Consider the following 16,461-nt stretch of genomic DNA (forward strand, 5'->3'; position numbering starts at 1 on the left):
CTTTAATACGACAGACTTCTTATCGAAATATCTGAACGGGAGAGTAACAGTAGCCATTTTAACACTCAAAATTTAAGACCATTCACTTATCCAAAGAAAAAAACCGAAATCCAATCAAATCAAGAGGAGCCACGAGATTACTGGCCGTCAACTAGCAAATGTCACACGTGGGAAGTACATATGGGTCATTCTACATATAAAAAATGCTCTGGAACATCCATGTTGATGAGGTCTCCAAAAAGCCAACAACTATATTGTATTTTTGGGACGAAGCATCAACAACTGCCTGAATGATGTATATGCACAATGCTACAAGACACTTTTACGTCCAATTCCAGAGTGTGCATCGACAGTATCGGATCCAAATTCTGACGAACAGACCTGTATTGATACCACTTCTTCCCAACGGCCATGCGACTCTGGAATAAGTTGCCGGTAGCAGTCTCCATAGCAGAGCCCTTTGAAAGCTCAAAGGCAGGCACACTCTGCTTAAGACCACACGCACAGTTTTATATGGTATTATCATTCCCCTTTGGTTCGTTGCCTTATAATTGCATTGTACAATCGTAATGCGTCGATGCTCGAGAGGAGCCCTACACTTAATCGGAAAAGATTTCAACATTCACTTACCCCATATTTATAGACGGCATAACAAAAAATCGGCACATGAGGCAAAATAATAATTATAATAAAATAACAGACTTTTGGGTATTTGCAGCTGCATGAGTAATTTGATTTCGTAAAGAGATAAATGCATTGAACTTGTACTTGATACATTGTAACTGTACGAACACATATTGTATAGGCATCGAGAAAATGTCATAATTTCCAAAAATAATTTCATTTTAATTTGATGATGAATCAACTCCCATTATGTGAGTTGCTTTCAATCGTAAGAAAACGACTAGCTCCGGAAGCCTCCGCTGATTTATTCAATAATTCGTCTGCCGATCCAGAGTAGGGTTGCTTTTACGGAGGAATAGTTCTACCCGTGATAAATATTATGACCTAGATTTTCAGAAGGTAAACAAATATTTTGCTATATAAATTTATTAATATTCTGTGTTCTTAGCTTACTTTAAACATCATGGTAATGTATTTTAGCTTTTTGTATTGCTTTTAGTTAGTGTCGACTTCTTTCTTTTACACTGCGCAGTGCAATCAACTATCACATGTGCACAGTTAAAGTCAGTTTGCTATTATTTTTTCAGTAGCATGTTAGAGCACCAGAAATCTGGAGAATGATCGTCGTAATAGAATATAACTATCAAATAAATTACAATTTCTAAAAATTGAAAAAAAACAACATTAACTTTCCAGCACTTCTTGAAAGATTTTCGTTAAAGGCACGATACTATGAGGACGACCAGTACTAGATATAATGAGAGTAAGGGATAGTGAAGAAATTGTAAAATCTAACTTATCTCTACTGATCTACAGCACATGAATATTTCATACTCATTCAGTGTCAGCTTTTTCTTCTCTGAGAATAAAATGTGCTTCATCACACGAACGAAAATACGAGATCATTTTAGTGCTGAGTCTGAACAATCATGTTGACTTAAAATCAATGCGAATTTGCAATACTGTTTTTTAAGTAATAAGTAACCCCTATAAGTATTACACACTTGCATAAAAAAAACATTTCAGAGGCTTTTTGTATGAGAAAGAGTTGCAAAAACAGATAAACAAAATGCATTTTTTTTATATTTGATATCAAATGATTCTGTGTCTGGAATGGCCATTTTCGTCGAGTATCCCAACATCGTGGGAGTTCTAACATCGTGGTATCCATTATTCTCGTGACCTCTCGTCGCGTGCTTTATTTTTCCGTGTGCGACTTATGTAAAAAGTGACAGCGGTTTGTTAACACAGCGTCAGAGAAGAAATTCAACGAAAATGCGATTCAAACAGGTAAATAAGAATACATGTATAACCACCTTTCTAAAAAAATGATATTTTACTATTCCATGTTCATAGCACGTGAAAAATGACCAATATAACGCCCTAAAGTGTCGCCCCCATTTTTTTTCGTTTACAGAGCAGATGACGCGACCTTTCCAGGGCCGCGTATGCAAATGAATATTTAAATTTTAGGCCAAGCAATTTTTATCTTTCGGTTAAAGTGACTTGATATTTTAGCTGTTTTCTACATTTTATCAATGGTCTGCAATAAAATAGCACTGAGTTAAATGGGTTAAAGTCTCTATAACGCTCAAGATCAACGAAAATTTCATAAAGTATTTCGTAAAATAAAGTTAACACCTTAACAATCAGTGTTCCTTATAGCAATAGCCACAATTTCAAAGCTAGATGTGGTATGATTACATAGATTTTTGTAGATACAAAATGCTCAATTTTATTTATTTGTGACCACAATAAATTCCATTTTAATTTCCTGCGATTATATCTATTGATACGACACATGAACACTAAAATGGTACCATGTTAAAACCATAATAAAAACAAGCATTTTGTATCCACAAACATCTAGTCTACCATACCATATCTGGCGTTGAAATTTCGACAATGGCCATAACGAACAATGATTTTTAATTGTTTAGCTTTATTTTACAAAATATTGTACGAAATTTCGTTGATTTTGAGTAGTAATGTAACTTTAAGTAAACGCAACTTATTATATTATGTAAGGATTGGGGATCCCTTTTACTGCATCCAGTGCTCCCCTGGTTCCGAGGAATAAGTTCTGTTTTAATGGGGCATACGTAGATAGTGTTTTTGTTATTTTCAGTGTTCAAAAGTTAGAACTTGTTATTCCCAAATAAAAAAAATTCTCAGCTATATGAAAGTTAATTAGTTACAGTAAACAATTGTTTTGATTGGCCTTATGCAAAAAAAAAAACATTTTGAAACCGGAAGTTGATCAATTTTAACCTGGAAGGTTTACCACGAACTTAGGATACACAGGGACCGAGACGCTGAGCAATGGGTATGCAATTAAAAAGGTAAATTATGTAATATTTTGCTGCATGTTTTTTGTTTTATCTACCGTAGTAACATTGACTGATAACCGATGTTACATTTAAGTGTTGAACCGCCAAGATCTCTTGACAGTTTACGTCGCGCAAGGCCGACTTTCGTTTTTACACATGTACCACGATGTTAGGCTACTCGAGGATGTGATCTGTAGCTTTCTGATCTTTATGATAAACCAAGAAGGCATCTCTGGATCGGAGAGCTATTTATGCAGCACATAGTCCTTTCAGATACGCAACAAACATGCGCATGTATACAACTGTATTAAATCTGTTAAAATTAGCTCTAGAAATGTCCTTTGTTGTTTTCAAATGCCTCTTAATTTTAGTCATTTAATCTCCTTATTGTGTTCCACATTTTGCTGGATGTTCAAAATATAAATAGACTGTTAACACGGACAGTCCAACTATGTAGATAAATGGACCAAACATTTGGAACATTAATGAACAATTATTGTTTTTGATATTTTATACTCTCAATATTCAGCAGTTATATTCATAAATAAGTCATTTTATGATTATGAAGTTAAAAAAATCATTAGACTGAATTAAATGGTCTTATAACTATAAAAAAATGCCCCTTTTACACGGCTCCTGTATTTGACACAGCCCTTTAAATACATGCTCTCACAATTAAATAGGAATGTGTTGCAAGGCTGATGGTTCTCAATTTTCAGACTAAGGCTACCGGAAAAACTAGATTTGCTGAGTATTTAATTTTTAGCTCGGCTGTTTTGGGAGAAAACCCGAGGTATTGTCATAGCTAGCTCGTCGTCTGGCGTCCGCCGTGCTAAAACCTTGACATTTTCCTCCAACATCAAAGTGCTTCCACCTACAACTTTGAAACTTCATATGTAGATGCACCTTGATGAGTTCTACATGCCACACCCATTTTTGGGTCACTAGGTCAAAGGTCAAGGTCACTGTGACCTCTAAAAAAAATAAATCTGATGCACCTTTTGTTTTTCAGGAAACCAGTGAGGGTTTTTTCCTTCTTTGAGATGCGTCGAATATCAACCCTATCCCCCTATACGAATTTTCCCCTCCTACAGTGATTTTCTCCAAAACAATGATATCTAAAAAAAATAAAATCTTTTAGACCTTTAATTTTATAAGTTATCCTGATCCAGTGTAGAAAATATAAATATATTTCTTGATTAAATTATCTGTTGCCTTGAATTTGTTTTAAAAACAGTAAAATATGTTAAATTGATTATTGAAGACTTTCTTTATTTTCCCCCCAAATCCGGCGTTTCGCACGATTTTTTCCCCTTAAAAAAGGTCAGGCCCTTTCCCCAAAATCAGATAAAAAAAACTGCCTTTAGTTGTAACTGTTGCTTAGACTTAGTAGCAATACCACATTATAGGTAACTCGCCTACAGATGTCCTCATATCCAAACATGGATGATGACGAGAGCTTGTCTCCAACAGACAGAGGCTCTGACCACAATCCAGTCAGCCACTACCAGGTACTTATATTAGGGAATGGAACTATCATCCCTGTGGTGGTAGGAGGTTAGTGCTGGCTGACCGAGTGGACTTTGGAAACTTAATGTTTGATGGGAGATCTTATTTCAAACCCAACCAGTGTTTTTTCCCACCTTTTTGAGAATTGGGCTGGGTCCCTTTGGATTGGGAAAAATTGCAGCGTTTTGACCTAAATTGAGAAATGAGTGTTATTGTGTTTTTGCTAACAATTCTTAAAAAATCATTAAATGACCACAAAAGTGTTTTAAATATTATATTTAATAAGGTGTAACTTGTAGAGTTTGGATGTAGATATTGACCCGAAATTGTTTGTAGGTAGCTTACATAAAGACTTAGTGTGGGCCAGTCTGGTCAACCATTGCTAAAAATATAAAATTAGCCAACAGGTGGTTTCTTGTCAATAATTTTATTTTTAATTGTTCTGGGAAAACGTGTGTTTTAAGTGTCATTCCTGATTAGCCTATACAGTATATTACTCTTGGACAACACTTACAGCATAGACTTTATTTTCATTAAATATCTGCCTGTGCAGCCTGCACAGGCTAATCTGGGACGTTACTTAATGCACATGCAGTAAGACCAGTTTTCCCAGAACAAAGCCCACTTAATAACACGTTTTCATGGTTTCCTTAAGGGCATAAGCATGAGTCCGGATGATACGAGCATGATACAGAGCATGAAGCCCAAGCTGATACAGGTGCAGACAGAAAATGGCATACAGGTGATCTACGAGACCTCAAACGAGGAGATCGTGTCATCAGAGCCTTGCAGCGTCACATCCGAGGACTCGCTCCATGATGGCGGCAGTTACCATCAGGTATGGACACTGATTTTGGTGCCTCTTGAACAATAACTTTCATGGTCTGTCTTCAGTCTTGCTAAAAAAATCATAAGAAATTGACTTTTACACAGATATGGATACTGATCTTGTTGCAACCTCCTAAAGATTAACTTTAATACATGTTTAATTGTTTGTTGAAGCCTTGCAAAAAAAAATTGAATCTGTAGTTTACATTGTAAAGTATAATGCATATAGTTATCGCAACTTTTGTCTGTGAGTGGTTGGGTCTTTGCAACTGCATTTTGTTTCCCTTGTTTATTGAAACCTTGTTCACGCTCAAATGGCCAGATTTATTGGCCAATCTTCATTTAACTTTGTCGAACCATTTGTCCCAATGAAAGCTTGGCTGACGTGAAACTTGGTCATGTGAGCTAAAAAAATAGGTCACTAGGTCAAATATCAAAAAGCATCTTTATACTCTTGGAGTCACTTTATTTGTCAAGTCTTCATAAACCATGGTCAGAACCTTTGTTCCAATTATATCTCAGTTGTGTTCAAAACTGAAAATGGGCCAAAAAATTAAATATATATTTTTTTGTAAAGTACTATCATTACTCCACCTTGTTAGAATAGTTTAGTTCCTTAGGGTCTCAGGTGAGCGCCTTAGGGCCCAGGGCCTCATGTTTTATTAGTATTAAATAAGAAATGACTGCCAATATTCTCTTATTGTTATGCAAGATCCCACCAATGGTAAATAAAATTATTTAAATATTACATTTATATTTCTGCACTTCATATGGTACAGTAGTAATCTACAAAAGATCAGAATATCATTACATTTCTTCAATGTTTGGCTATCACAACTGATTATACTGAAGAGATATTCAGAATTGCCCACTTTTCTAAGTTGAATATTTTTGGCTCTAGTTGGAAGTATTCAGCTGTAATTCAAAGTATCAGTTAATTGGATTTAAAGAATGAAAGTGGATAGTGTTGTCCCTGATAAGCCTGTACAGACACATCTGGGATGACCCCTTGGTCACATGCATAAAGCCCAGTGTTCCCAGAAAGGGGGTCAAATGATCACCACCACATATTTTCCCCTTCAGATGTGTGTCATATGCGGGGACAGAGGTACTGGGTTCCACTACTCAGTGTTGAGCTGCGAAGGGTGCAAGGGCTTCTTCAAAAGAACGGTACAAAAAAATCTGGTCTACACATGTAAGGGAAATGGAATCTGCGTCGTCAACAAAAGTACCAGGAACAATTGTCAGTACTGCCGGTACCAGAAATGTCTACAGTATGGAATGAAAAGAGAAGGTAAGAGAACATAATGTATGTTTGTTAAGACCATGTTTCCCTTCTAATGGGTAATTTGGTAATTCTTAGGTTGCAATTGTAGCAAGTGTCGAATTTTACTTCTATCATCACCTGTGATTTCTTTCATTTTTCTAATATCTGAAAAGAATGCAGTTATACATGTAGTTATTAGATATGTATGGGCAATTCATTCATTTGAGGGGTTAAATAAAAATCAGAAAACTACCCACTTTAAAATTAAGTTTTAGTTTTGTTTTGTTATTCCATTGTAAAATTATGCCAGTTTGTGTGTGTCTTGTACAAGTTTTGCAGGGTAGTAGTAATTTCTTTTAATCAAATAGATACCCTTTTACCTTTCAGCAGGATTTGTTTCCTTGTCAATATTCATGGCATTTTTCCCTGTCTATATTGATATAATTTTATCCCTGTCTTTATTGATGGCATCTTTCCTAGTCTCTGTATTCAAGTTTCCTCAGAATAGTTGTCTTTATTATTTGCTTAGGCTACATAAATATGCACAGTAAGACTTGTAAGTTAATAATTTATTACCGTTACCTCTTAGCCGTGAGAGAGGACAGATCACCGGGTGGCAAACATCGCACCAAGAAGCCCCGTATAGAGGAGACAGTCTCTCCATTGTCTGTGACCGGCCAGTCTGGGAGAGGCCTGGAGCCGGAACATGAGGAGATCATTGAGATCATAGTGTCCTCTGACCCGGAACGGGTACCAAAGAGAGATGGTGAGATTGGATCTGGGGAATTTTCTGCTTTGCTGCCAACAAAATGGACTATTTGTATTAATCTTTCAAAATGTTTTTAAGTTCACCTGAGGACAATATGCACATGGGTGAACGTTTGTAATCGTCTTTTGTCCGTTGTGGAATTTTGCGTCATATATCATGTAGGCCTAGGGCTGTGAAAATTTACCCTGAGAACAATCTAGAGGCCACATGTATTGCGTAATCTTCATCAGAACATTTGTCCCAATGGTTTTTTAACCGAATTCCAATTTGTTGTTTTTTCCTTGGTTTAAAAACTTGGTTACTACCTCAAATTGAAGAAAAAGCTTGTGAATAATTCAGAAGTCTTTCCTTTACAATCTTAATGAAACATGCTCAGGACATTGGTTGTAATGATATCTCGGATGAATTAGGTTTCTTTGGTTCTTGTCTACTGAAAAATGTGATGCTAGTGGGTGGGTGATTTTCTTATACGGCTATAGTGGAACCTTGTTAACACTGTATAAGTAAAATTTATTTTCTTCTTTAAACTTGGTTAGAAAATGTGTTCCAATTTTATATTGACTGAGTAAGAAAATGGCTCTTGTCCATTGAAAAACATGGATGTCAGGTTGCAGGGCAGTTTTCCTTATATGGCTTTACATAGTTCAGTGAAACAAAATTACACATTTCGTTTTAATTTAATAATGCTTTCTACTATTCTTCATGGTTGTTATATATGAAAACTCTAATAACTCGAACCTCACATTACCTCATTTTGACCCTTGACATTGAAATCATTTTGGACTTAAACTCTACTTTCGGACTTATACTATTTCAGAATTCCTAATTCTTGGTTAACACAAAATCACATGTTATGCAACATCAACAATGCCTCCTCAAAGGTTTGTTACTTGTATGGATATAAATGTCTATGAGCACTTATCAATACACCAACATTATCGTATCTCTTTTGATCTTTGACATTTGCCTTATTTTGGATGTCTATGTGAAGCATAACATCAATACTGCTTCCTACAAAGCTTTGCTAGTTGCATGGATACTATCTATGAACACTCTCAACACATCACCTTTGCCAATTTTAAACCTTGTATTTACATCATACTTTTGGACTTCAAATTTGCTTATGAATCAATACTGAAAAGGCTTTCACTGGGGGCATATACATTTATTGAACTCGGTAGCTTTTTATGTGGTAAATTACTAATATTGTAACCATTTGCTCAGCTCAATGTTAAAACATTATTTGTTTGTATTTTTAAAGAGGCAAACATGGGAAAAGAAGTTTCCATTCAAGAGTTGATGGAGTATGGCTATCTGGAGCTGAGATATATCATAGAGTGGGCTAAGAAAGTACCTGGTGAGTTGAATCATGAGCAGTAAGTGAAACTGTGTACAATTTATCTAGAGCTGTCAAATGAAATATCAAATGTAACGTGTTTATATCTAGCAAGTTATTGAGCAAAGTCTAGGGGGTCTCCATATGATGAAATTGATGACGATATTAAAGTTCCTGAAAAAATCTGATTGTTTTATTATTTAAAATTGTTACTTTGATGGAAGATAATAATACAATCCTGTAGACTTTGTTATTATTTTAATAAAAACTTGTATTGGCAATTCGTTTATATTTACGTTTATTTTCTCTTTGGAGCTTGCAGTTCAGATTTGCTATACCGTGCATAATTTAAATTATCCCTTTCAACATTGACCTAGTACACTGAGAGACTTTAAAAACGCTCCAGTTGTAAAAGTAACGGAAAGGTAAAGTATACATTCTTCTATTTGTATGATATTTGGCAATAATGAGCAAAGGTAAGTTACAAGCAACTTCCGATTTTTTTATTGAATAATTATAACAATTAAAGGAAATATAACAAATCTAGTGTTTACACCCTTAACATTGAAAGTCGCATTTTTACAAAAATTGAGGGACTTTAAAAACGCTCCACTTTATAAAACATTTGGTCACGATTAAAAAATAAGTTAGATTTTTTAATTATAAATTATATGTTATTTACAAGTAAAACAATTTATTTGCACTAAAATCCACAAGGAATATGAACGTCCCAAACAACTGGCTACACATACGCTATTCACTGTACACGTATTTTGCACGTGCTTCACCATTATATCAACGACTCTACAGGGCTATGTCAACGCTAGGCGATACATAGACACCGTATTAACTCCTGTTGTTTCTCCATTTATGCTGCGTAATCTCAGAGGAGGATTATTCCAACAAGACAATGCACATGCACAATCGGCTCGACTTACAAGCGCTTTCCTTGCCACGAATGGAATTGCTGCGTTAAATTGGTCATCGCTATCGCCTGACATGTCTCCCATTGAGCATGTCTGGGAAGAGTTAGGAAGAGGCTTGAGAGTCCATCGTCCAGCCCCTAGAAATCTCAACCAGTTACGTTAAGCTTTAATACGCGATTGGAATAACATTCCCCAACAACAAATTATAAACATTGTGTTGTCAATAAGACGTAGATGTACTGCCTGCATTGCTTATAATGGAGGTTACACGCATTATTAATTTGTTTTTAATTGCGAATTTCAATGTTAAGGGTATAACCCCTAGATTTGAGATATTTCCTTTAATTGTTATAATTTTTTGGTAAAAATTTCGGAAGTTGCTTGTACAATGTAACATACCATAGCTCATTATTGCCAAATATCATACAAATAGAAGAATGTATAGTTTACCATTTCGTTACTTTTACAACTGGAGCGTTTTTAAAGTCTCTCAGTGTATTATCTGTATTTGCTGAGTAATGTTCAAAATAAGCTTATATTAATGTTTCTGTTGTGATTTATGACATGTATTCAGTAGTATGTTTCTGTTGTGATTTATGACATGTATTCAGTAGTATGTTTCTGTTGTGATTTATGACATGTATTCAGTAGTATGTTTCTGTCGTGATTTATGACATGTATTCAGTAGTATGTTTCTGTTGTGATTTATGACATGTATTCAGAAGTATGTTTCTGTTGTGATTTATGACATGTATTCAGTAGTATGTTGCTGTTTTTAAAAATCTATTTGTGACCAGTAAGCTACAACATTTATTCCAATTTGTTTAGGTGTGATTTTGCTTCAATTGCTTAGAAGCTTGTTTACGTGGGCCCGAATTAAAATGTTTATCCAACCCACCTCCACCTACCCATCACATTGGCCCTGCCAAAAATACCTTTGACCTGATTCAAACATATTTTCTTAATGTTTAACATTATTACAAATCTGTTAAATGTCATAATTCCCATTTTCTGTTCAATTTATGGATGCTTCAAAGTGATAGTGTTGCTGATGTTATATGTTGTCAAATAAAACAATACATGGTAATCTGTGATTAAATGACATGTTTTTTTCCATCAAAATTGTATTTAAAGAATCCACAACATTTTTAATGGCCCTGTGGGGGCCTTGTAACATTTGATCACAGCCACATCAGATTGTTTCCACATATTGGTTTTATTCAGATTTCCGCATGTTAGCCATGGATGACCAGATGTCGTTGCTGAAGTCTTCATTCATGGAGCTCAGTGTCTTCAGAATGTCATTCAGGTATGTGCTGAGTGGGGTTTATCACAGGGCATGAACTTGGTCACAAGAGGAGGTATGTGCTGATTGGGTCTAATGTAGTCACATGACATGAACTTGGTCACAAGAGGAGGTAGGTTCTGATTGGGTCTAATGTAGTCACATGACTTGAACTTGGTCACAAGAGGAGGTAGGTTCTGATTGGGTCTTACGCAATCACTGGGAATGAACCTGGTCACAACTAGAGGTAGAGAGTGTTTTGTAATAATGGGTTCATGAGAATATGGCAACTTGCAATACATTACAAAATATTATTTACAAACAAGTTGCTGACTGTCTTTGCCGAAACATTTGATACATTACCAGTTATTATCATCAAACTATTCGTTATTATATGCATTTCTTGATAGAAATGATAATTGTCAGCTTTATGTAGGGTCAAATAAAAGCAAATCAAGCCCGTTTTGCATTCAGCATGATAAAGCAGTCATTATGGTGGTTCCCTGTATGTGCATCAGTCTGTTCAAACAATTTATTTGCAATATATATTAAAAGTGCAACCCTTAACATTTTTATGATGGTTTTGGTTCCTTAGGTCTTTGCCATACCATGACTCCCTGTACTTTGCGGAGGGCGTGATTCTGCACAAGTCAGTGAGTGAGAACATGGGATGGGGCCATGAGCTAGTGCAGGCCACTCTAGAGTTCTCCAGCAGACTGAAGGACCTCAATGTAGACAAGGTGGAGTTTGCAATGATGGGTGCCATTGTACTCACATACCCAGGTAAGCTTTGGGGTGATATAGGGTGAGCACGAAGTAGTCAAGGTGAGATGTTTTTCTCACCCTATACCCAGCATCTGATATGCTTCAACCTGAAGTGTTCATCATCAACTTTTAGCTTGTAAACCGTCTTGAGGCTGCGTGTTTATGTCCCCACAAAGTGATAGACATTAAAAAATTGCACTTGTCCTTCTGTCCATGCATTCATATGTACATACGTTTGTCCTGAAGCTGATGTTTAAGACACTTCTTTACCTACTCAAACTTCCATAGTTGAAATACTTTAATGTGTAGATTTTTGGCCGAATTATTGCCCGTTGTATGTTTTCTCTTAATACATGTTCTTGTATTATATATATATATATATATATATATATATATATATATATATATATATATATATATATATATATATATATATATATATAATATATTTGTCTGAAGCTTGTGTTTTGAAATTCTCTTTTAATACTCAGTGGATCTCTCTTTAACTTGTACAGTTGAATGACCTTTATTTCTTAATTTCTTAAACAAAGGAGTTTTAGCTGAGACGCGTTTTGGCAGAAGTATGGTCCTTTGTCTATTTTTCCACTGTAAAATAAATAAATTTGTGTTTTTAATTGCTCTTTGACTACTGTTTGAATCTCGCTAAAGTTGCACAGTTAAATGGCCTTAATGTGTAGATGATTGCTAAAACGGGAATAGTGACAAGTTTTCGCTGAAAATGGCCTTTTGTCTTTTTGTCTATTGAAGAAGATAATATTATAGTGTATATGTCTGCGTCCAAACATGTGTTGTGAAAGCATCAGTATCTTTGACAAAATTTATGGTACATATTAGTTTGATGGAACTTGGTCAGCACGATTATCTTTACAATATCTGGGCCAAGTTTGGAATCTGGGTAAAGTGGGTCCAAAAACTAGGTCATCAGGTCAAATCTTAGTACCGGTAAATCTTATTAAAACATGACCTGCCATGACCTTGCCTAGACAATTTAAGGTCCCTAAAAGACAAGTTAAGTCTTATCTCTTGAATGGCTACAAAATTTTCCTCTGGTATTTGCAGATGCCATCGGTCTGTCAGACAAGCAAAAAGTGATTAAGATACAGACAAAATTCCTGGATGTTCTTCGACGGTATGTCCAGTCGCGTTATCTGCTGGACAAAGGACGCTTTGGAAAACTACTTCTACGGCTCCCCACCCTGAGGACCCTGAGTGCCAAGGCTGCCGAAAGGTTTCTCTCCCTTACCATTGAAGGATTGCTGCCCCTGAATGAACTTGTTCAGGAGATGATGTGTTAAGTGTTGGAGACTTGCTTAGGTGTGATAAGCAGCCTTACATGGAATGTTGGTGTCATGAACAAAGATTTAAGAGTGTTTTGTAACTTGCAAAAAATTAAAAACCATCAAGACTTATGAGGTAAATATTTTTTCACAATCTTAAACAACTTTAAAGAAGACAGTTCTACCTGAACCAAGCAAAGTGGCCTTGCTGTGTCAGTTGATAAAGTACATTTAAATTTGGTAAATTATGGTTATTTTTAAAAGTGAGAATGATGGGTATTTTTAATGTGATTGAAAAACGCTATATGTGTTTGAGAAGCTCTGTAAGTATAAAACACTGTATGTGTTTAAAAAATCTATATGTGTTTTAAAGGACCTATACTGTTTTGATAATAAAAATGTTTTCTATATTGTGATGAATTTCGTTTTCATGTAAAAATGTGTTTTTTTGATGTACCATTGTAACTTCTTAGAGCATTACAGTATTTTGTTAATGAAACAATACATGGGTATATGCATGGTTGTTTTCTAAATTCCTTTCATCGGTGATATTTATGTCCATGTTAATTGAATCATGTGCTCATTCTCCCTCAAAGACCTTGTTCTTTGAATTTACCCATCATATTGTCTTAAATATGGTCTAGAATTGTTTTCATGTTCTTAAACTTCATCCCTTTTATTAGGTATTCTCCGTTATTATAATGCAGTGCATTATTTCATTAGTTATTATGTTCATTGTTCATAATAAAAAGTATATCAAAATATATTCATCGCTTTCAATTTTAAGGGGCACTACTGTCTTCGTTTTCCTTTTGATATTGTTTGTAGAATGCACAAAAGATGTTAACAATTGTGTTCATAGATGAAATGTTATTTGTGAAACTTTAAATCTTAAATCAAACTATACATGGGTTAAATATTCATTAAACATTGAAAGACATGACTGTACACATTAACAAAATCACCTTACCAAAATCACCTTAATGAAAGTGCCCATTATTCATGTGATTTATTCAGAATTATGTTGGGTTTTGGTATCTGATAAAATGTTTTTTATTTAATTTTCATGTTTACTTTCATAATGGCGTATTTGTATTAGTCTGAATTTATTAACATTTTTTAAAATCATGTAATTAATTGATGGTATTTTTTAATGTAGTGTTCAGATATCATGTATACATTGATTTGTTATAGCCCTGCGCAGATGATTTCTCCTACATTTCTCAGAGTACAACATTAAAACATTCATGCTATAATCCTTATGATACAAAGTTCTCCATTTGTGATTTTTATCATCCTATCTTAAAGTATACCCCTTTTGAGCCAAAAAGTCCGAGCTATACTTCTCACCCAAATGTGGGGGTTGGCATATTGCTTTGGTTTGTACTCATTGCACAATGAATCAACTAAGAGCTATTTGTCGTTTAGTGTGGTCAATGTGAAGTAAGGAAAGACCCAATTTTGCAATTAATTTACTTAAATATAACGTTTTCATCTTCTTGAATGAGCCATTACTGGGAATAAGTCATCTTCAATGACTGTTCTTGTTTATGTTTATTATGCCCCCCTTCGAAGAAGAGGGAGTATATTAATTTACACATGTCTGTCGGTGAATCGGTCGGTCGGTCCATCCATCAGATGGTTTCTGGATGATAACTCAAGAAGGCTTAGGCCTAGGATCATGAAACTTCATAGGTATATTGATCATGACTGGCAGATGACCCTATTGATTTTCAGGTCACAAGGTCAAAGGTCAAGGTCACAGTGACTCTAAACAGTAAAATGGTTTCCGGATGATAACTAAAGAATGCTTAGGCCTAGGATCATGAAACTTCATAGGTACATTTATCATCACTGGCAGATGACTCCTATCGATGTCAGGTCACTTAGTCAAAGGTCAAGGTCACAGTGACTCAAAATAGTAAATTGGTTTCCGGATGATAACTCAAGAATGCTTACGCCTAGGATCATGAAACTTCATAGATACATTGATCATGACTAGCAAATGACCCTTATTGATTTTCAGGTCACTAGGTCGAAGGTCAAGGTCACAGTGACTAGAAACAGTAAAATGGTTTCCAGATGATATCTCAAGAATGCTTACGCCTAGGATCATGAAACTTCATAGGAACATAGATCATGACTGGCAGATGACCCCTATTGATTGTCAGGTCACTAGGTCAAAGGTCAAGGTCACAGTGACTGGAAATAGTAAAATGGTTTCCTGATGATAACTCAAGTATAATTAGGCCTAGGATCATGAAACTTCATAGATACATTGATCATGACTTGCAGATGACCCGTATTGATTTTCAGGTCACTAGGTCAAAGGTCAAGGTCACAGTGACAAAAAATGTATTCATACAATGGCTGCCACTACAACTGACAGCCCATATAGGAGGCATGCATGTTTTACAAACAGCCCTTTTTTTAAACTGTTATAATTTTAATTTCATGCGTTTAAGACCTTTGAAGATTCTCTTTGACACCATGTTAACATTGGTCAATGCTAATGGGCTTTAAACTAGGTCAAAGTCAGTGTACCCTTGTTAAGGTACTTGTTGCATGTGGTTGATATTATTACAATAGTATAGGATATTAATTATGTTTACACATTTAAAGATTCTAGAAATTTCATGGAAGTACTTTGAGTCATGTTTTATTAATCAACTTAAAACATCAATAATGATAAATATCGCAATAACTTTTTTCAGTTGGTGCTAAGAGAGTTCTTTATATAATTTTCAGTGTAGATTTTTATATGTAATGGTTTGTTAACAAAGCTTTAAAATAATTTTCTCATGGCATCTGGTTTTATATGGCCATTCTCTTAAAATCAATTTCATCCAACATATCATAGATCTTGTCTTATAAATGGGCTATCCAGCATCAACTGGGCTCATGTGTGCTTGTATAACAGAGATTTTGGTGTTAAGTGATTTTAAAGCAATCAAAATCGTTCATGAATTTCAGTCTTTGCTCATTTGAGGAGTTACAATCATGAAATTGTTGATGTAATTTGTTATGAGAAGTATTCATTTACAATAAATGTTTTGAAAATGTCCAACATAAATTGTTATATTTTTTTATCTCTAGATGCTAGATGTTTAGATTACCGTACATTGATCACTGACATTTACATAGTATTATAGATGTGAAAGTAGGGCACAAAGAACAGTAAGCTTGGTTTATTAACCAACTGCAATCAAGATGCATAGACTACCGTAGTTACCGGTCGCCGTGGCCTAGTGGATAAGGCGTCCGCCTCGGGATCGGGAGGTCGAAGGTTCGAGCCCCATGGGGAGCGTTTGTCGAAAGATGGATGTTTGTCATGGGACTCGTTTCGATATGGCCGGCTCGTGAGCCTCGAGCGTCAAACATGAATGGTTACCAACTTCTATCCCCCTGGCGCCTGGCATAGTGATAGGAGTTGGGAGGTACATGGTATACATGCAAAAAGTGTCTCATAAGCAAAAACTGGCTGGTCCTTTCAATAGGGGTGATACTATAATAAAAAAGGCCTA

The 16,461-nt window shown here is 35.3% G+C and overlaps 1 protein-coding gene across 4 annotated transcripts; it reads left to right on the forward strand.

Moving 5' to 3' along the window:
- Positions 1 to 898: 898 nt before the first annotated feature.
- LOC127867762 (retinoic acid receptor RXR-alpha-B-like) lies at positions 899 to 16,004 on the forward strand. Of its 4 annotated transcripts, none has more exons than XR_008043650.1 (10): positions 1,070 to 1,090; positions 4,364 to 4,465; positions 5,119 to 5,301; positions 6,375 to 6,585; positions 7,148 to 7,324; positions 8,589 to 8,684; positions 10,814 to 10,898; positions 11,470 to 11,657; positions 12,720 to 14,826; positions 15,117 to 16,004. XR_008043650.1 is itself a non-coding variant. In XM_052409141.1 (9 exons), the coding sequence occupies exons 2-9, from the start codon at positions 4,379 to 4,381 to the stop codon at positions 12,953 to 12,955; spliced, it is 1,263 nt and encodes a 420-aa protein (XP_052265101.1). In that variant the 5' UTR covers positions 899 to 1,023; positions 4,364 to 4,378; the 3' UTR covers positions 12,956 to 16,004. The 4 variants fall into 4 exon arrangements, 2 of the variants coding, with proteins under 2 accessions (XP_052265101.1, XP_052265099.1); XR_008043649.1 differs by having other exon boundaries at positions 12,720 to 14,632; positions 14,777 to 16,004; XM_052409141.1 differs by lacking the exon at positions 1,070 to 1,090 and adding an exon at positions 899 to 1,023 and having other exon boundaries at positions 12,720 to 16,004.
- The last annotated feature ends 457 nt before the right edge of the window (positions 16,005 to 16,461 follow it).

The sequence above is a fragment of the Dreissena polymorpha genome, chromosome 2, assembly GCF_020536995.1.
Source record: "Dreissena polymorpha isolate Duluth1 chromosome 2, UMN_Dpol_1.0, whole genome shotgun sequence".
In the NCBI taxonomy this organism is placed as follows: domain Eukaryota; kingdom Metazoa; phylum Mollusca; class Bivalvia; order Myida; family Dreissenidae; genus Dreissena; species Dreissena polymorpha.